The sequence below is a fragment of the Thermobia domestica genome, chromosome 1, assembly GCF_964235325.1.
Source record: "Thermobia domestica chromosome 1, izTheDome1.hap1.1, whole genome shotgun sequence".
NCBI lineage: Eukaryota > Metazoa > Arthropoda > Insecta > Zygentoma > Lepismatidae > Thermobia > Thermobia domestica.
Window position 1 is genome coordinate 201,626,481 of NC_137454.1, and position 19,382 is coordinate 201,645,862.

General features: G+C 36.6%; 1 protein-coding gene across 2 annotated transcripts in view; it reads left to right on the plus strand.

The window, feature by feature from the left end:
- The window catches only part of LOC145692843 (neurobeachin-like protein 1), a 561,942-nt gene that overhangs the window by 227,226 nt on the left and 315,334 nt on the right, over positions 1 to 19,382 (plus strand). For both annotated transcript variants that reach the window (XM_081768357.1, XM_081768365.1), the window contains exon 35: positions 7,318 to 7,475. In XM_081768357.1, the coding sequence (XP_081624483.1) occupies positions 7,318 to 7,475 (158 nt within the window). The remainder of the gene's footprint in view (positions 1 to 7,317; positions 7,476 to 19,382) is intronic.

A 19,382-nucleotide genomic window follows, 5' to 3' on the forward strand; every position in this document is an offset into this window, starting at 1 on the left:
TAATTAACTAACTCTATCGCCTATGGAACCCGGAGGTTCAATGCCGCATTCACAAAAGCTGTCCACTGACTTCTATCCTTAGCCAACTAGACCCAGTTTCTACTTTGTGTTCTTATTTCTGTGAGATCCATCGTAATATTGTCCTCCCATCTCCGCCTAGGTCTTCCTAATGGTCGTCTTCCGATTGGTCTTCCAGTCAAGACTTTGAAAGCGTTTCTACTTTCTTACATCCTAGCTACATGAACCTGCCTATCTAAGCCTCCTAGACTTGGTGACCCTAACAATGTTTGGTAAACCGTATAAATTGTGTAGTTCCTAAACCGTATAAATTATGTAGTTCCTAGTTATTAAGTTTTCACCTTTTCCCATTCCCGTTTCTCTTGGGTCCGAAGCCAAAGAAGTAAACAGTCCCTAACAAAACATTTCCATGTGTCGAAAGAAAAGATCAACACTTTTCAATCGCAACAAAAGTGCCATCCCTGGCTTTTCTGGGTGTATCGTACCATTATATGAGAGGCTCACGCGTACCCCCAATGTGGTGCAAAAAGTGCGTTCCTTGGTGCGATATAAGAAGCCACCGAAAAAAAAAAAAAATCAGTACAACTCTCCACCCCGACTCATAATTGCACTATACTTACATCTGGTAAAGAAACGTAAGACTCGAATTCATATGCTCCGTCCCTTACATGTCATGAAGAAGAAGACGAACAGGCGAAAAGTGTATGAATAGAATGACCTCCGGAATTATGCGGTCGGTGAAGAAAAGAAAATTATTATTCTTTGGTCACATTCCGGTAGATACACTCATGCCTCTTCCAAAGTCACTACAAGTACAAACTTCCACTTGTTTCCCGCTAGACGGCGTTCAGAGTATAGTTTGAACGCCACCTAGCGGGGAACAAATGGAAGTTTGTAAGTAACTAGAACAGGTATGGGTGTATCTATAAGAATATGATTTAAAAAAAAAAAAAGGATTTTTTTTTTTGTATTGTCTCCTTAATTTCAGAGGTCGTTGTAACTGAATAAGTGATTGTGAGGAAAGTTTATTTTATACAGCTTTGATTGTTGGTGGTTACTGCTATTCAGGTGCGCACCCAAAAATTTTTGTTGAGAAGGGTCCAAACTTTGGGAGGAGGAGTGTTCAATAATACAGGCCACTACGCCTATGTAGTATTGAATGGATATCACTCTGCACCCGAAAAGACGATAAATAATTGTAAAACACTTCACTTCCAGCTATATTTAAAAAGAAGATAAATTGTTTTTATAAGAAAAAAGGTATAGATGAAGTGTAAGATCAAATTTTCCTGCTACATCGGTCATTTCCCTGTTAAACAAGTTTAGTTTTATTGAGAAAGTGTACAAATGTACGTTGAGATACGAAGTTCGAGGGATCCGGACCTGGTAGACTTCCTCCCATGAGTGCGCTCCCGCTGCTACTTTACAACAACAAACATAGGGTATGTAGAATGAACAAAAGTCAATGCAGATTATTACCAAACGAACATTTTGAAGCCAGTATCCTGCCATGATATTCCATCCCTTTATGGTAGCGACACGTAATGTGTTGTCATTCAACATAACAACATGGATTTACGCTGTCCCTTTTACATAACATTTCTGTGAAGTTCCTTGATGTATCCCGTATGGATTTTTGTGGGCTTTCGTTGTTGAAATTAGCGTTGGGCCTTCGACAGCACGCACACTCGACAGTCTTTGGAAAGTTTGGCGAGAGTATGGAACAAAGTTGATCAAACTGCTTTAACACTTAAAAACCGATGGACGATCCTGAGCGTCCATCCCTTTACTAACGTTGAATCCGCTGGACGCTCACGAGCGTCCAGGCATTTAAACATTAAAAAAAAGGGTATATAAACTTAATTTCAGACTTTTTAAAAAATAGTCAATTTCCTACTCCTTTGTATGATGCAGGAAAGTCTTCATTTTGATATATTTTCATACTTTTTGGGGCAAAACTTTTTGGTAAATGAAAGGGTACTTTGCAAAATTAAGGCAAATAGGTACAGGCAGCAACAAATTGACAAGGAAAAAAGAAGGGACCCTTGAATAATTTTATCTAGATGTATCAGTATATTAGCATACATTTCACAAAATTTCTTTGACTAACTACAAAAAAGAAACAAGATATGATATTTTAAAATAACCCTTGATTTCTGCCGGACAGGGCGGTTTCGAAATTTAAATCCCCATCGGCCTTTAAGTGTTAACGCAGTTTCCTCAATTGGAAACAGAGCAGGGCGGTAGCGAACAGACAACAGACTGAGCCGCTGGAAGTAACTGTGTTTCATACGCTGGTGAGGGTGCAAATTCGTCGCCATAAACCTAAATCGACCTTCTGTATAAATGTGCTTTCGTTAAGTTCCTTTTCTTCAAGAGCGGCGTGCTACAAGTAAAGTGACACAAAAATCTGAAAGAAGTGAAAATTGTCCTATTGAACGAGATTTGAGATTTCTGGTATCTTCAAACTTCAAGTGGGTCTGCTGCTTACGTATGGTTACTTTTCAAAGGGTATTTTCTGTTCCCTTCGTCAATAATTTCTGCAATTCGACCAATAAGAGTACTGTATTTCCTTCTCAAAATCTCTATAATACTTTCTTTTAGTTCTCGTAGTGTGTTGAAGTTGCTTCATTCATATAAAGGTTGCTGAGAAAAGTTTACGAAATGGTAGAAATTCAATGGATTGAAGATCAAGACAGTCCTTTTTAAAATTGAACAAATCACTAACTTTTTGTAGAATTTTTTTTCCTCAGTTGTTTTTTCCAGTATTAATGCCTTGAAACAAAATTTAAGAAAATATATCACAAACAACATAAGCTTCAGGATTTTGGAGAAAGCGCAGTGACAGCGACATAAGGCTAAGTGTGCTGCGCAGGGTCTATCCCAAGTTTCATGAAGTTGTAATGACCAGTCTCGTATACATGGTCTTGCACGTGTAGTCCAATTTCATTCGTGTTTTATGTCATCCGTCTTTAATCCAGCCAGGCATATTTGTGGGATAGTAAATAGGTTATTTCATTAAGTTGAGTGTTTCTGGATGTTTCCGGAATTCTTACTTATCAAATGAAGTACGCTGTAATTGAAATATAATAGATTGTTTTGTTAGATAGGCTTGTCTAACTGGTCGCCCTTCGGATGTAGTGAACTAATTCTTGAAAAAAAATGTAGAATTATTCAGATTTTTTTCTCCGTACGTGCAAATAAAATGTTTTGTTGAAGAGAGCTTTACCATTTGATGTGATATCCATGTATATTTCTGTTCCGCAATAACTGTCATAAGGTAAAACATAGCATGCACTTTCTTTGAGACTTGCAAATAGTTCTATTACTTCGGGTTATAATCGGTAAAAAATAAGGGTAAATTCACTCCCGCATGAAAGTTCCGTTTTCCCCGACTTTAGTTTCTTTTTGTCTCTTTCATTCTTTCTTATATTTTATTTATTTATTTAAAAGAACGATGGAGTTTGATTAAATATGGTCGATAATTTTAGACTTCCAAACTATGCTACGCATAATTATTGGAAGTCTTCTAGAACGGTTTTGTCTTTTTACGGGTATCAGAGCAAATACATTAAGATAAATCGAGAAGCAGTTTTTTGCAATCGATTCCGCATCCCAAGAATAGGTTCTATCTCTTCCCTTAACCTATATTCAAACTGGAAGTATAATAAATGATTTTTGGTTTCAACCTTTATCGTTAAGAACAAAAACAATAAAGGATAGCGAGTAATGGCTTTTTGATATAGATTCAGCGCCCGGGGAACAGATTCTATCTTTGATCTTATCCGTCTATTGCAACTAGAAGTTACAGATACACTACTTCAAGTTTGAGTATTGAATTAGCATAGTTTAGAAGTTTTAGTTTCACAATGAAACTCACTTGTTTTTTTCATTGAGGCTATTTAATCATCCTCGGTACTTGCGGTTAAAATTAGTAACGGGTAAGTAATTAAAAGAGGATAAACTTACTCCACTTTAAATTTTATTTCTTATTTTATTTTTTCTTTTCTTTTCTTTTATTTTCTTTTATTTTTTTAAATTTTTTTTGTCTTCCTAATCATTAACATGGTTATGATTGTCGAAAAGAAGAGAAAAAGTTACTCCTAATCTTATAGAGCTCGTTTCACAATAAATCACAAAAAAATACTGATACGTGCGATACATAAGTATGCTGTAAATATGTTGTGTTGCAAAATATTTATAATACCTATAATGTGGGCAAAATATTGTCACAGACACAATTATGTATGTCTTTAATAAATCACGATCGTATCTTGGGGGCCGCGGTGGCTCAGTGGCCTCTGGTGCTCAGGGTCCCGGGTTCGATCCCAGCCCCCGCCAAGTGAACTTTGTGGTGGACAAACACCGTGTGCGTGGGTTTTCTCGGGGTTCTCCCGTTTCCTCCCACTTTCTTCATTCCACCATTTCCTTCATCACTCATCATCACCGTCTCCTTTAGCCTAACCGGCATAACCGTGGGACGTAAAACTTAAAGATTTCATTTCATTTTTTCACGATCGTGTCCATTCTGGTCTACGAGTTCTGAGTTCACCGAATCCAATGTGGGTGACCATTGAGAAAAAATAGTTGGTCTTGGCAGGAAGATCGCGTGAAAGCTACTCTTTTGTTGTCTGTGACCTTACGAACTGGGACTTAATTGTTCTGAAAGATCAAGTGCTTTTTTCTTTCTTTTTTTAAAGAGACTTTATGAAAAAAATTTCACGTATGTGTAAACACTTCTTTCTTGTATTCTGTAGCAAATATTTTAACCTCGTTCTCACAAAAATGTAAGTTTGTAAGCATATTATTGCTTATCTCTCAATTTATATTGCTGATTTTACATGATAGTTGCTTTGAATTGGAGATGCAACCACGTATGGAGATGAAATTCTAGAATACTTTAGAAGATTGTATATTTTTTCTACCATTATAACACGCCTAGAAGTAGTGGATGGTAAACAATTTTGAAACGTAATAACCTATTACCAATACCACCTGATTTTTTATGTTTGAGACTTTCGGATACTGAAATGGAGTTAAGCTGATTTTTTCCATTGAGATAGTTTCGCATCCCAAGAGCATCTTGCGTTATTCGTAACATGATGATCCTAGTGATTGTTTTCATCTTCGGTGACAGAACTTTTTCATCGGATGGCGACGACTTTTATGGCTTTTTGTGGCTTGTGTGTTTGATACTTTCAGGTGTGACTGAGCCAAGCTTGTGTATGTGTGTGCGTCATTTCCACTTACATTCTTGTGTAGATAGAAATCGAACTTTATAATATAATAGTACTCCCTTTTGTGAAAGTCATTCAGATTTTTTCTCCTTCAGTAAGTTCTCTGCACTATAGTACATAGTTCCCAACGTATCTTAGTACGTACTTTTTGGAATAGCCTGGAGGTCTCGTAGCGAATTTTTTGCTGTCTCTTTTGTGGATTGGAAATGATCTTTCAGGATGTGTTTCAATTTGGAGGAATAAACAGAAGTCTGCAGGTGCCAAATCAGGTATGTAGGTTGATTAGGGTTCAACAATCGTATTGTTCATCGCCGAGAACTTTCTACGAGGAGCACGGAATGGCTAGGAACGTTGTCATGGTGCAGCATCCATGTTCATTGTTTCAAGCTTCCGATCTCTTCTTCTTCTTCTTCACAGCCTCCCTCAAATACCTCATCAGTCATCATTTCTAAAGAATGCTCTTTATTTATGGTTTGACCACATGGAGCTATTCATAATAAACACAAAGCACCACTTTAACATTTGAACGACTTTGATGTGCGTTGGGCCTCGTTGAAGATTTTTCTACTCACTGGAATGACTGTGAATTGTTTCAACGTCATAACTATAGACTCAAATTTCGTTATCTGTTATATGTTTTCCAAGAAGCTATCGTCTTCGTTTGCACACTTTAAAAGATCTTCACAGATATCAACACGTGTTTCTTTCTGTTCATTTGTTAGTAACCGTGAAAGGAGTTTTGCAGCAACACGATGCGTGTTCAGTTTTTTAACTAAGATAATATAACATGACGATTTACGGATTTCTGCGTACTTCCTCAGCTATTTTCCGAATGGCCAAACGATGATTTTTCTTACAAGATCACGCACTTTCTGCACGTAAATATCATTACATGATTTTGATGGACATCCAGGTTTTACCTTGTCTACGATGAATGTTCTTGCTACTTTGAAACGCTGAAAACACTCATGACCAGAGATGTTCATCCTCGTGAGGGTGGCTCTCTCAAGGGCATCCTCTTCCTCAAATTCCCTCGCCCACAATGATGCGAGGGCGAGGGAGAGGACAAGCTTGAACAGTGAGGACGATGGTGCGAGAGAGCGAGGACAAATTCCCGACACGAGGGCGAGGACGACTCCCTTCATGAGGGCAAGGGTAAACGGGGGCGATGGACAACTCCTTTCGGGAGGGTCAGCTGCCACTGCAAGGGCGATGGACAACTCCTTTCGCGAGGGCAAGGGCCAACTGCTACTGCAAGGGCGAGGATAAGTTTCCAGCACGAGGGCGATGGACAGTTCCCTTCGCGAGGACGAGGGTCAACTACCACTGCGAGGGCGAGGATGCGCGAGTGCGAGGACTAGTTTCCAGCAAGGATGAGGACGAGCGAAGGCGATGAATAACTCCCTTCGCGACGCCGAGGGTGCGTGAGGTTGAAGTAAAATGAACACCTATGTTCATGATACTGACAGTGAGTTCTGCTCATTCTTCTTAGCACACTTCCTACAATATTTTCATATCTACATATCATACATATCTTGCCCAATTTGAAATAAAATTCGATGCAGACATGCCAATCTTCCAAAAAATCTTGATTTTTGTAATATCACAAAATCGCCTTAAGTTCTTAACACAATTTCACATCAATCTCGCTGTCTCACAATGACACAAGGCAGGATGGTGCAATCACCGTTAAAATGCTTGGGAAGAATCGCATTACGCGGCGCTGGCAAGCAGAAAACCAAAAACAACTTCGTTGGTCGTTTTTTTCTTTTTTTGGAGTTCGGTTTCTTTTTGGACAGACTGCATATGTAAATAATTAATATGTACGTCCTTCTTTATCGCCATGGTTTTTTGTATCATATTTGACATTAAATATAAAGAATTACTTTTCATAAAATTTGGTTAAGAAGTTTTCCCATGATTATTTATATCATTTCAATTCTTCATAGTGGAAAAAGTATAACTGTCTGTTTTTTTTCTATGAATATGACATATTCTATTATATTTTGATATATTTTTTAAAATATTAATATTCTTTTCCTTCTTTCTTTCTTTCCTTAAGTCTCATATACTGGATCCATTTGCTGGTTTACAGTCAGAGGATACTATACGTTTTAACAACTATTTAAATCAAAAGACAACTCAGAACCATCTTGTACGGAGGAAGTGGAAACATTTAAAGAGATTCTTCATTGGACCTCGTGGAGCGTGGCGGTCAACGTAAGTACCAGAATTCTTATTTCTGTCTCATGTTTTCTTATGATGAGCCCGTGCTTGTTTTGGTTCTTCTATGTTGTTATACCAGCCGCTTTGGAAAACCAGTTAGCGGTGTTATATTTGTTGACTTATTATCTGGACGATCTTAAAAAAACGCCAGTCGTAATAGAAATAAAAGAGCGAATATTTGATAATGGTATTATTGTATCAGGAACGAAAATTTTCTTTATGATGGCACCAAACGATATAAGCATATTACTTCTATTATGTTGTTATGATTGTATAACGCAAATATCAGATTCTGTGAAGTTACTCTAAAGTAATTCTGAAAAGTAGTTTCAGGAAAGGGACAGAACTTCAATTGTACAGGTAGTTGCACTGTTGGTGTTCAAATCACTGCTCGGTGCAAGAAGTGCTTTAATATGGTATACCTTACTTTGTGTAGTTTGGTAACGGAGGGATTTTTTTTTTTTTTTTGTAAGTATTGAAATGTCGGATCTTGAGAATTTGATTTAATGTTGTTTACATCTAGATGGTATTCAGCATTTCAGTAGATTTACGATATTTACATGCAGTATTTGGGATTGTGAGAAATTATGAAAGATTGTGAAACCTTAGGTTTGGAATAATTAGATGATCGGATTAAAGCATACAGAGATTGTTCAATCTGCATTTGGCCAATTTCCACTTACCTAAAAATGTAGAAAAATCCATGGCGCCAGGTCCGTAAGTGCTCGATGTGTTTCCCTTGGTTCCTAACAATAGCCTGACAGCGTAATTTCCACTGTAATAGGCTTCTCTGAAGAACTGAGAGGGGAATCTTGTCCCATTCCCTTTGCACAGCTTCCCAAAGTCCTTCCACAGTTGTCACACGCCGTTTTCTCAAAGCCCGCTTCAGCAATCCAAATCCACAATAGTCCATAGGACTTGCATCTGGAGATTTAACAGGTACCTCATTGAAAGGTATCACCTGTATACCACTTGCCTGCTCCATCTCCCTGTAGAATGCGAGGGACGATCGTGAGGTATGTGATGAGGCCTTGTCCATGTGAATGCGCACCAGCTTGGCGTCATTTCCGTGCATTGTTGGAATCTCGTGCTTGTAGATCGGCCATGATCCGCTCCTGAAAATACTGCGAATTTATTTTGCAGTTCTTCGCCACCCTACGAATCTTCAGTTTACCTCGGTAACAGTAGCCAGTAACGACTATGAACCTTTTTAGGAAGGATTCTTTACAGACACGGACCCACCTTCTGAAGTTCTTGGCGCCTTTCTCTCGGTACATGATGGCTCTCGGTTTGCCGCAGTTGGAAAGGTAAATCCATGCTTCATCGAGCGTTACGACGTACATCCACCTTTGTTTTACGAGATGTCGTTCGTACAGCTTCCGGGCGTTACACTTTCGTTCCTTTTGGTGGACATCCGTGAGAAGATGGCCGCGAGCTTTCATGACTTTTTCCAGCTTGAGTTGATGGTGTAACGTCCGGCTCACAGTCCCCAAAGACACGTCAAGACGATTAACCATACACTTTTGTGTTAGCGGATTTTCTTGCATTGCCAGTTTGCTAAGTTTCCTTTGCATGGTGGAGGTAGCCTTGGTGCTTTCCCGCTTCCTAGGCGACTTCGTTGGTGATCCAAATGGTGGATCTTCGTTGCCCTTGTACTTGTTAATAACATTTTTATTCCACTTAAGCTGATGTTGCAACCATTCTTCTTGCACTGTTTTCTAATGACAGAAACACTAAGTGGACGTCATAAAGAGCCACAACGTAGCTTTCCCAAAACCGGCTTAGTTTGGGCAGCACTTTGGTCACAGAGCGGAAACCCACACATTTGGAAACAAATTTAACACAACACTCACAACAATGGTCCTGTTTTGTGCGTTATTGTCGTCCGCGCGGAAAACAACTCCGTTCCCAGGAAGCCATTGCACAACACTGCAGGACGCCATGAGCCAGGTCGGGTGAGTCCATTCTGCCCGGGAGGAGGAAGGAACGAAATCGGCCAAACGTAGGCTGAACAACCTCTGTATTCTTGAGATCAGTACCTATTCTTCCGACTTGTCATTTGGGCTCAGCAAACCTAACTTCTAGAAGTAAAAGCGAAAAACAAGTTATATTAATCGCTTTGTGTGTTGAATACGGGTTCATCCTTTAATGAATGATTTGATACCTGTTTTCATCTATAGTAAAATAATAGAAAGCTCTCAGAGTACTCTTAAATGATGTTAGCTTTTGGAAGCTATACGCTTTCAAGCACTACTAGACAGTGGGAAAGGTAGATACGGGTTAATCTCGTCGTACCATCACAAGTAACATAAAGCATATATAAACATCAGTGACAACTTTATATTGCAAAAATTTTATATTAACACATTTGAATTTTAATATCTGAAAATATTTGTTGCGTTCTTTACCTAGAGTTTACTTTAGAGCAGTATGTATGAATAATTTCTAATTATTTTAAATTTCATCTGATATTTTACGATCCCAGTAAAAATACATTATCTTAAACCTAGACAGTATGTGACCCAGCTAAGATGTACACAGACGGTACATGCGCTTCCATGGAGGTAAGACGTCATTCACTCGTGACGTTATGCAGATAAGAGAAATAAAAATTACCAGCGTATAGTGCCTTATCTTCACAGGAGCGCATGCACCATCTATGCAAATCTTTGCTGGGATCTTACAGACCACACGTATATTGTCTAGGGTAAAGCTAAAATGAGTTCGGTTCGGTTTCAATAGCTAAAAATGTCTATATATACATAGTTCGTTCATGTGTCGCCAATTCGATTACCTAAAATTCGGTTAAAGTATAAAAAGTAGAGATTATCGTAGTGGAGATACCGACTACGAGTATTTTACTTAAGTATGTTGCACACACATTTGTTCAATCACTTTTGAAGTATAAAAACCCGTGAAGACGTCCAAGATAAATAGTATTGTGTTGCGTAACATGTAACATGAAGTAATTTTGCCTGTTTGGTGAAGAATGAAGAGAACATGCTGAAGAATGAAGAAGAGATGCATCTGTTTGGTAATGATTAGTGGTGTTTGAAAGATATGTAATGTGATCTTTTTCAGGTATACGGAAACTGGCAAGTAAAGGAATGTCAGGCGAACATACAAGAGAAATTTGAGGCAGACAAAGGTGCAGTTTTGAATTGTGAAGTTCTACAACAGGATGCATATACATAAAGCTTACAGAAGTTAAATGAAAACTGTAGCTGTTTTTATCGTTTCTATAATGCTCATTTTTTGAAGCGATTGTAATTGACTTACAAAGTCGTAGTTTAAAACATGATAAGTAAGGATCAGAAATAACATATAACGTATAATGTGACCATCATGATGGCTTTACGAGTAGTTACGTTTGTGTGTAAGTAATGTGACCATCATAATGTTATAAGCATGATGTAAACGAATAACACCATATATATATATATCGGGTGGAAGGTAACAACACCGAAAAACTTTGGGAGGTGATTCCTTAGATGTAATGAAAGAAAGAAGTTCTAATAAACATGGGTCGAAAAACGTATCCTTTCAGAGTTATGAACCACCGAAAATCCGAAAAATTACGTTTCAAAACGCCCTGGCATAGGAACTATAGGGCCTATCCCAAGCGTTTTAAGAAGTTACCCAGGAACTAGTATGCGTTCTGTCTAAATATCCATGTTTCAGAATTCACCGGTACCAGCGAAACGAACGCATCATTAGTACTTAAAGGAGTATCTCTATACTTCAAATTTCTTTTTATAGTTCGTTTCGCCGATAACGGAGGATGGTGAAACATGGATATTTAGATAAAGCATATATTAGTTCCTGTGTATTCCTTAAACCGCTTGAGATAGGTCCTATAGTTTCTAAGCCAGGACGTTTTGAAACTTGATTTTTCGAAATTTCGGCGGTTCATAACTCTGAAAGGAGTCGTTTTTCGATAAATGTTTATTAGAACCTCTTTCTTTTATTTCATTTCAGGAATCACCTCCCAAAGTTTTTCGGTGGAGTTACCTTCCACCCTGTATATATATATATATATATATATATATATATATATATATATATATATATATATATATATATATATATATATATATATATATATATATATATATATATGTATATATATATATATAAATTAATTTAATCATACTAAAAACTTTTTTGGATCTGTCTTTCGTAACTCATTACGACTGTAGTACTAGCACATTCAAAGTATTGAAGTCGTGATGAACTGAAAGGCAGAATGGCATAAAGGCAAACCCCTACAAGCATATTAGTAGTTATCATTATAAGCACGTGACATGAATTTTTAGTGTAATCTAGTATTTGCCAAACAATTAAGTTGTCCAGGAAAGGTGCAAGTTCCAAGTAATCGAACGGGTTAATCTGGACTGGACTAATAACATACTCTTTGTGAGCAGATTCTCATTATAGTCGTTCGGAATAGATGTTAGATAAAAAGTGTTGTGTTAAAAAGAAAATGTCTTGATCAAATTTTCTTTGTGAATATTTGACAAGAAAGAGTGTTCGGTTTTTTATTAGTCCAGTAATTAGCATGTATCAGCTGCCAATTATCCAGCTGCTATACATTCATCTCCCAGAGGTATAGGTCAGATCGTGCGTTTAAGATCCAATTGAAATGGCTGTGGCTTGATCTTCTAAAGATAATACTTATGCAAATTGGAGTAGTAAATATTCATTCGACTTTAAAGCAGTCTAGAAGAAATATTCCTTTCCTAATTTTTGTTGGTATTTTAAGCATGTGTTGAATACATTGAAGTTACATTAAACTATAGGAATAAGCTTAGTCAGTTCTGCATTGATGGCTGGGGGTCACAAAATATGTTTGTTGTGAATAAAGAAGTTACAAATAACAGAGTTATAACTTACTGAGTCAAATATTGTTTTATTCTATTCTGCTGATTCAATACAGTGGGGATTTCTGAGTACCTACAATTTGTTGAAACGATCGTGAACTTGCTGTTAATGGATCAAATAAGTTATTTTGACTTATATTAAATTTGATTTTTGCCTAGCAAATTGCGAAACAGTTTTCAGCAGCGAAGGAAAACATTTACAGTGAAACCTCTACTAACGGACACCTCTGTAAGGCGGACACCTCCCATAACGGACATATTTTTTAATCCCCAAACACTAATAGGAAAAAAACATGTTGACAAACCTCTCTAAAGTGGACACTCTCTAGTACGGACACGGACAGTCTTTTCTGTCTCTTATAGATATTATTTACCTCCATATTACGGACAGTTTTTCTAGAAACAAGTTGAAAAGTACAGAAAAAATACATTTTCAGAAATGCATACATGTATCACCAAGAATGCATTGTAACAACATTTTTCCTCGTCAACTGGCTGTTCAGAAACTCAGGTGAAGCGTCTTTGTTTAATAACACCCTCATATCCCTTGCTTGCATTCCACTCCCACCCAACCTGTTTTAGAATCAAAAGTGATTGACAGTTGCCTGCCATTTGGGATGACACGTTATTCTACTGTTCCGCTGGAATCAAGCAGAAGACATGTTTGGTATTTTTTGTCCGCGTATTCGCATATTGTCTTAGTGCCTCTATTTGTAGACGGAAATCTTTTTAAGTCATTCTGCATCGGATAAGCAATAAGGTGTAAGTTGTTGGGAGCTTTCGAAATGCCACGGGAAGCGCTTATGTTAAAATCGAATTGATTGAATTTTCGAAGAGTACTGAGGTGTGCGAAGAATAGCTGAAAATTTTTGTATCGGTAAAACACAAGCACCTGAGATAATATAAAACCAAGACAAGTTAATAAAGTTGTGGTGTGAAAATGACAATGAAAATAGTGCCTCATTGCTTTGAACAAAGTTGGTGTGCAAGTGAATGTTCTTATAGAGTGCGGAATGAAAAACATTCCTGTGTTAGGGTCGATACTAAAAGAATTTGGAGGTAGCAACAGAAATGAATGTTTCAGATTGCAAGGTCTCGAACGAGTGGTTAGAGAAGTTTCGGATTAGACACAAAATTTCTTTCAAAGCGATTTGTGGAGAATGCGCAGATGTCGACATGCCCACAGTCATAGAACGGTTGATAAATTACCTTCAATAGTTTGTAATTACATATCACCTTATTTACTAATTTACGTAAGAAAATATCGAAACCTCTCTAAGACGGACACCTCTCTATAGCGGACAATTTTTGATTCCCCACGGCTGTCCGCTTTAGAGAGGTTTCACTGTATTTATTTTATTATCTTACATAGGGATGGAATAAAGAAACAATATATTATCACAAATCTCTAAGATAATAGAAACCAAAGTAGGGGAAAAAATCAGAACAACTATACTTTCAAAACATAACTTGAACATTCTACAATTTGTCTAAGGTGGACTTGTTTCCATATAAAGCTTTTTATTAAGTTTTGAATCCGTAATAAGTTAAAGAAACGAGGAATCCAAATGACACTTCATTCATTTTTACGATAAGAACAAAATAGCTTAATTTCACACAAATATTCATTTTGTTAAATCATACTGCAGCCAATTGCTACTCTGTTTCAGTTCGTTTTAACATTTTTATTATTTTAAACGTTTTATTTAACCCAAAAAACAATTTTCTTCCATCATTTCAATACATAACAGGAGAATACAGCAAAATTAGTTATATTTCTGTGCCAGTGCTATGAAGCAACTATGAGAAAACAGTAGGGCAGAGTCAATCTCGTGTTTTACCTATTAATCTATTTTCTTCCGAAAAGTAAATTTGAGTCTTGGTTTCGAGAGCCCGTTATTCGCTTTCTGTATAGATAAAATAAAGCGACAAAGCGGATATGGTCTGTATCGTCAGTTTTACAGTTTCCAGTAATTTGGCATGTAGTCCGTAGTAGATGTGTTCTTGAAAACCTAAATGACACCCAAAAGGAACGTGAAGTTTCCGAAAAGATTCATCACTGAGCATTAACTATACATAAGATGGAAAGAAAACTGTCTGTCATGAAGGGAAAAACAATGATTCTGTTTTTTGTTGCAAAATTATCTCATTTCGGTATTAAACTATAGTTATAGATGCATTGCATTTTGCGATACAATTTTTCATTTGCATCGCATTTCTAGTATTGTGTGTCGCAAACTGCGATGCGATATCGCTTAAATAAATCACCTATATATATAATATACACAACAAGCTTAAATGCCCGTTTTTCGCATAATGAGAATAGGTTTATGGACATTTATTTGAATTCACTTCCCCCGTTAGAACTCAATTCAGTGAAAATGGAATTATATAAATGAAATGAAATGAAATCTTTAAGTTTTACGTCCTACGATTATGCCGGTTAGGCTAAAGGAGACGGTGATGATGAGAAATGAAGGAAATGGTGGAATGAAGAAAGTGGGAGGAAACGGAAGAACCCCGAGGAAACCCCACACACACGGTATTTGTCCACCACAAAGTTCACTTACCGGGAGCTGGGATCGAACCCGGGACCCCAAGCACCAGAGGTGGACGCTCTACCACTGAGCCACCGCGGCCCCGTTAAATTATATAAAACCCATAATATAGTTACTCTATTTTTGGCATAAATTTTGAACTTATCTACCCGTTAATCAGTGTGGCATGATAAAAAAAAAAAAAAAAACACTTGAGCTAGGTACTAACTATGTTCCAAACGAGTAGGTCGAAAATGCTTGAACACATATTCTTTCTATTTCAAAGTTTGTATACCGAATTTCACATTTTCAGCTTAAGCGAATCTTCACATCGGGCAGTTCCTAACTGAAGATAGGGAAACTTGAATTATTATAGAAATAAATCCCTTTATCCCATTAGGGGTGATATTTTCGAAAACGATCAAGCAAGTATTCTCTTATTTTTATTTTAGAGTTTACAATACCGAATTTCACATCTCCAACTTACGCTGATCCCTGATTCAGCACTTTATAAATAAATAAGAGGAAATTTCAATATTATTCAAATTGCTCAATACTCAATATTACTCAGTATTACCCCCCTCCCCCCACTAACATCGGGATTTTCAGTAACACATGTTTTAATTATTTGAAATGATAAATCTAAGTACTGAATTTCATGACTCTAACCTTGACAGATTTCGAGTTAATGATAATCTCATAATAACAATTGCAACTCCCATCCCTTTTCTGCCGCTTTTTTCTTTCCTTCTAACGAAAATAGCGAAAGATGCTGAAACTGGTCTTTAGTTATTTTAAATGAAAAGTCTAAATATCAAATTTCATGTTTCTAACCTTAACGGGACAGACTGCAAAATATTTTTCAAAAGCTAACAATTTTTGTTTTGCCCGTTTGTCGTAAGTGAAAAGAGATTATGAAATGTAACTTACCACAATAATAGACAATGTTATTCTACACCCGAAAATACTAATTGGAAGAATTTTCAGTGTTGCCATAAATAGGAATTAGAATGTGACCAGAATTTGAATTACTCAAAAATATAGGTTAGGACAGAGACTAGAAAAATGAACTCATTGATCACTTATCATGTTGGCTATGTTTCTTGTTAAATACTTTTTAAATAATATTAGTATTTATTTTGTAATAACTTATTTATTTTGTAATAACTAATGTAAGTCATTAAAACATAAATACAAATATTATTTAAAAAGTAGTTAACAAAGAACATAGACAACATGATAAGTTATCAATTACCGTTGAGTTCATTTTTCTAGTCGCTACCTTAACCTATATTTTTGGGTAATTCAAATTCTGATCAGATTGTAATTTCTATGGATGGCAACACTCAAAATTCTTCCAATTAATATTTTCGGGTGTAGAATAACATTGTCTATTATTGTGGTAAGTTACATTTCATTATTTCTTTTCACTTACAAAAATCGGGCAAAAAAAAAAAAAAAAAAATGTTAGCTTTTGGAAAATATGTAGTAGTCTGTCCCCTTAAGGCATTTCGAGATATAGATACCTTATTATAACAAATGGAATCCTCATTTCCTTGCCTTCCCCGTCGAGTTTCCCAAAATCTTCTTTAGTAGTACCCAACGTTACTTATCCTATACTGTACAAATTTCTGGTTTCTAAGTTAAACAGTTTGTCCTGAGCGTTGCTCAGTCAGTCACTCAGAACTTTATATATATATATATATATATATATATATATATATATATATATATATATATATATATATATATATATATATATATATATATATATATATAAGCAATAGTCGGAAATAATGTGAAAATTACTGTCTATAATACCGTGTGATTAATATTTAAGTGATCTGCGATTGATGACAAACCATGAACAAATACATACTGGAGAACAATTTCAGTACATATACAGTTCCTCACATCTTATTTCAAAACAGGAAAAACAGAATAGAATGTTTATTTGTTCGTACCACTACGTTCAACTTTGGAATACATTAACTTAGTTCGGGGGGTACGATGACTCAGTGGTAGAGCGCTTACCTCTGGTGCGTGGGATCTCTGGTTTGATCCTTAGTCAAGTAAGTATGTGGGGGACAACATCGTGTCCATGGGTTTTCTCTCGGTGCTCCCGTTTCCTCTTACATTATCATTCCACTAATTCTTCCATCGTCATTCAGTTATCCGCCTACTTTAGCCTAAAAGGCACAATAGTGGTACGTTAAACTGACAGATTTCATTTAATTTCATTTACGTCGTTCACAATTATTTTTATTCTGTTTAATGTCGTTATCGAAGTATTCTAGAATTTCAAAGAATTTTTGACATGTATACTGGAATTCATTCAAGTTTTAAAGAAGATTGGTCACAAAGACAACCAGATGACACATCATATGGAACTTGTAAAAAAAAATCTTAAAGAAATGAAATCTTACATTTCCGATTATGCTATTTCGACTAAAGAAAGTAAATTATTATTAAAAAATTGATGGAACACAGTTACAGGAGATAACGAGAGAATTCAGAGAAAACATACAAACATCATGTCTGTTGCATACTCATATGGCTTAGGATCGATTCAGAGACCTCTCGCCCAGAAGCGAACACTGTACCACTAAGCCATCGTTCCTCGGTTGTTGACGATGATTCTCGTAGAAATAATATATATATATATATATATATATATATATATATATATATATATATATATATATATATATATATATATATATATATATATATATATTAAATTCACTAAAACTGTTTCTTTGTAAAATTATAGAAGTTCAAGTATTACAGATTAGTTTGTTGCAGCGTCAAGTAAACATGATGCAGTTATTATTTACTTTTCTATCGTAGGCACAGGTCGAGAATCTGCTAGACAACACATACAAATATTACACTGGAGTAGGAGAACAACAAAAAAGATTTCTGAGAAACGTGGGATAGGAAGTGAACTAAACTAATTGTTATTTGAAAGCTTTCTTAAATGGCTTAATAATATAAATGAACCCCTTAAATTTCAATGTTGTCTGTGTTCTTTCAATTGGAAATAAACACTCTCGATTCCAGTGTCTGTAGCAGTAGTGATAGTTGTAGTAATAGTAGATGAAGACGACAAAAAAGAAAAGTTAAAGAAGAAGAAGAATACAAGATAACCAAAAAAATCTGGCTATGTTTGCGTCTCAACGTAGAAAAAAATGTAGTTGCTTCTACAGACAGAAAAAATATGAGTTTCGTGGCTCTGTGCCTACTTCCACTGACTGCAGTGATTTGTAAGTGCGAAACCTTACTTCCAGGCGGAAGATGGAATTTGTTACTGATTGTGTGATTGATTATTAATACTATATACATGCATTTTTATTTCGTGTATTTTACTCTGTTTTCATCGTATTTACATCAAGCGTTTGAATTTTTATTTCGCGTTTCCTACTCTGTTTTTGTCTTGTTTACATTAGGAACTCTTATGTAATACATTACGATCTCTGTGCTACGATTGCCCATGTCTATAGAGAGCACGATTACCGCTGTTTTTAATGACACGAAACATCTTTTTTCGATTCAATGAATCATCTAAAGATTGTGATTCTTGATGTCATACCTGTGTCAGCCAATAAGATCATAGAATGTTATCTTGGATTGGCAAATAGTTCCAGAAGTTTATGTCGCCGGGCATTAGTTCCAGAAGTTTATGTCGAGAGGTGATGAATCTTGCAGTGGGAGACCACACGTGTTGGATGGTGACAAAGTCCCGTAGGCATCCATAGAGGAGGACAATAATCAAACGTTGATAGATTTACCGGACGTTTCCAGGTTTCTGAGGAAACAATTAGACTTCACATACACTGCATAGGGAAAGTATACAAGGTGAGCAACTGAATACCCCACATATTGTCGGCAGTCAACAAGGAGCAGCAACTGACAACCTGTTTATTGTTGATGTCTAGGCGCCGGAACACTTCATATCTAGCTGAATGCTCACTAGTGACAAAAAGTGGCTCCAGTATGACACTCTTCAAGCGTACAAGACATTGGTTGTCAGCGCGTGACCCCGTGCCTTAGAACTGAAAACCATCTCTACAGCCGTACATCCATATAAAATCGAATCTTGTGAACTAGTCGCCAAGTGGTGCATTAGAAGCTTCTGCCACCATGCCATACCATCACTGCGAACCTGTACTACGAACGTGTGCAGTATAATCATATTGCAGCATTCCTCCACAAAAATGCGAGGCAACATGTGATAAGGACGACCATGGATAGATACCATTCAGCGACTTGGCTGAGAGACATTTTACCATCAACTACACTCGCCGTATCTAGCGCCATCACATTACCACCAGTTTCATTTTCTGGATAAGCACCTCTGTGGAAAATCCTTCGACAATGAGACACATTTGCGACATGTACTAATAGACTCCTTTGCGTCCAAGACCCCGAGTTTTATTGCCAGGGCATTGCGCAACTGTAACAACATTAAAAAAAATGGTGGG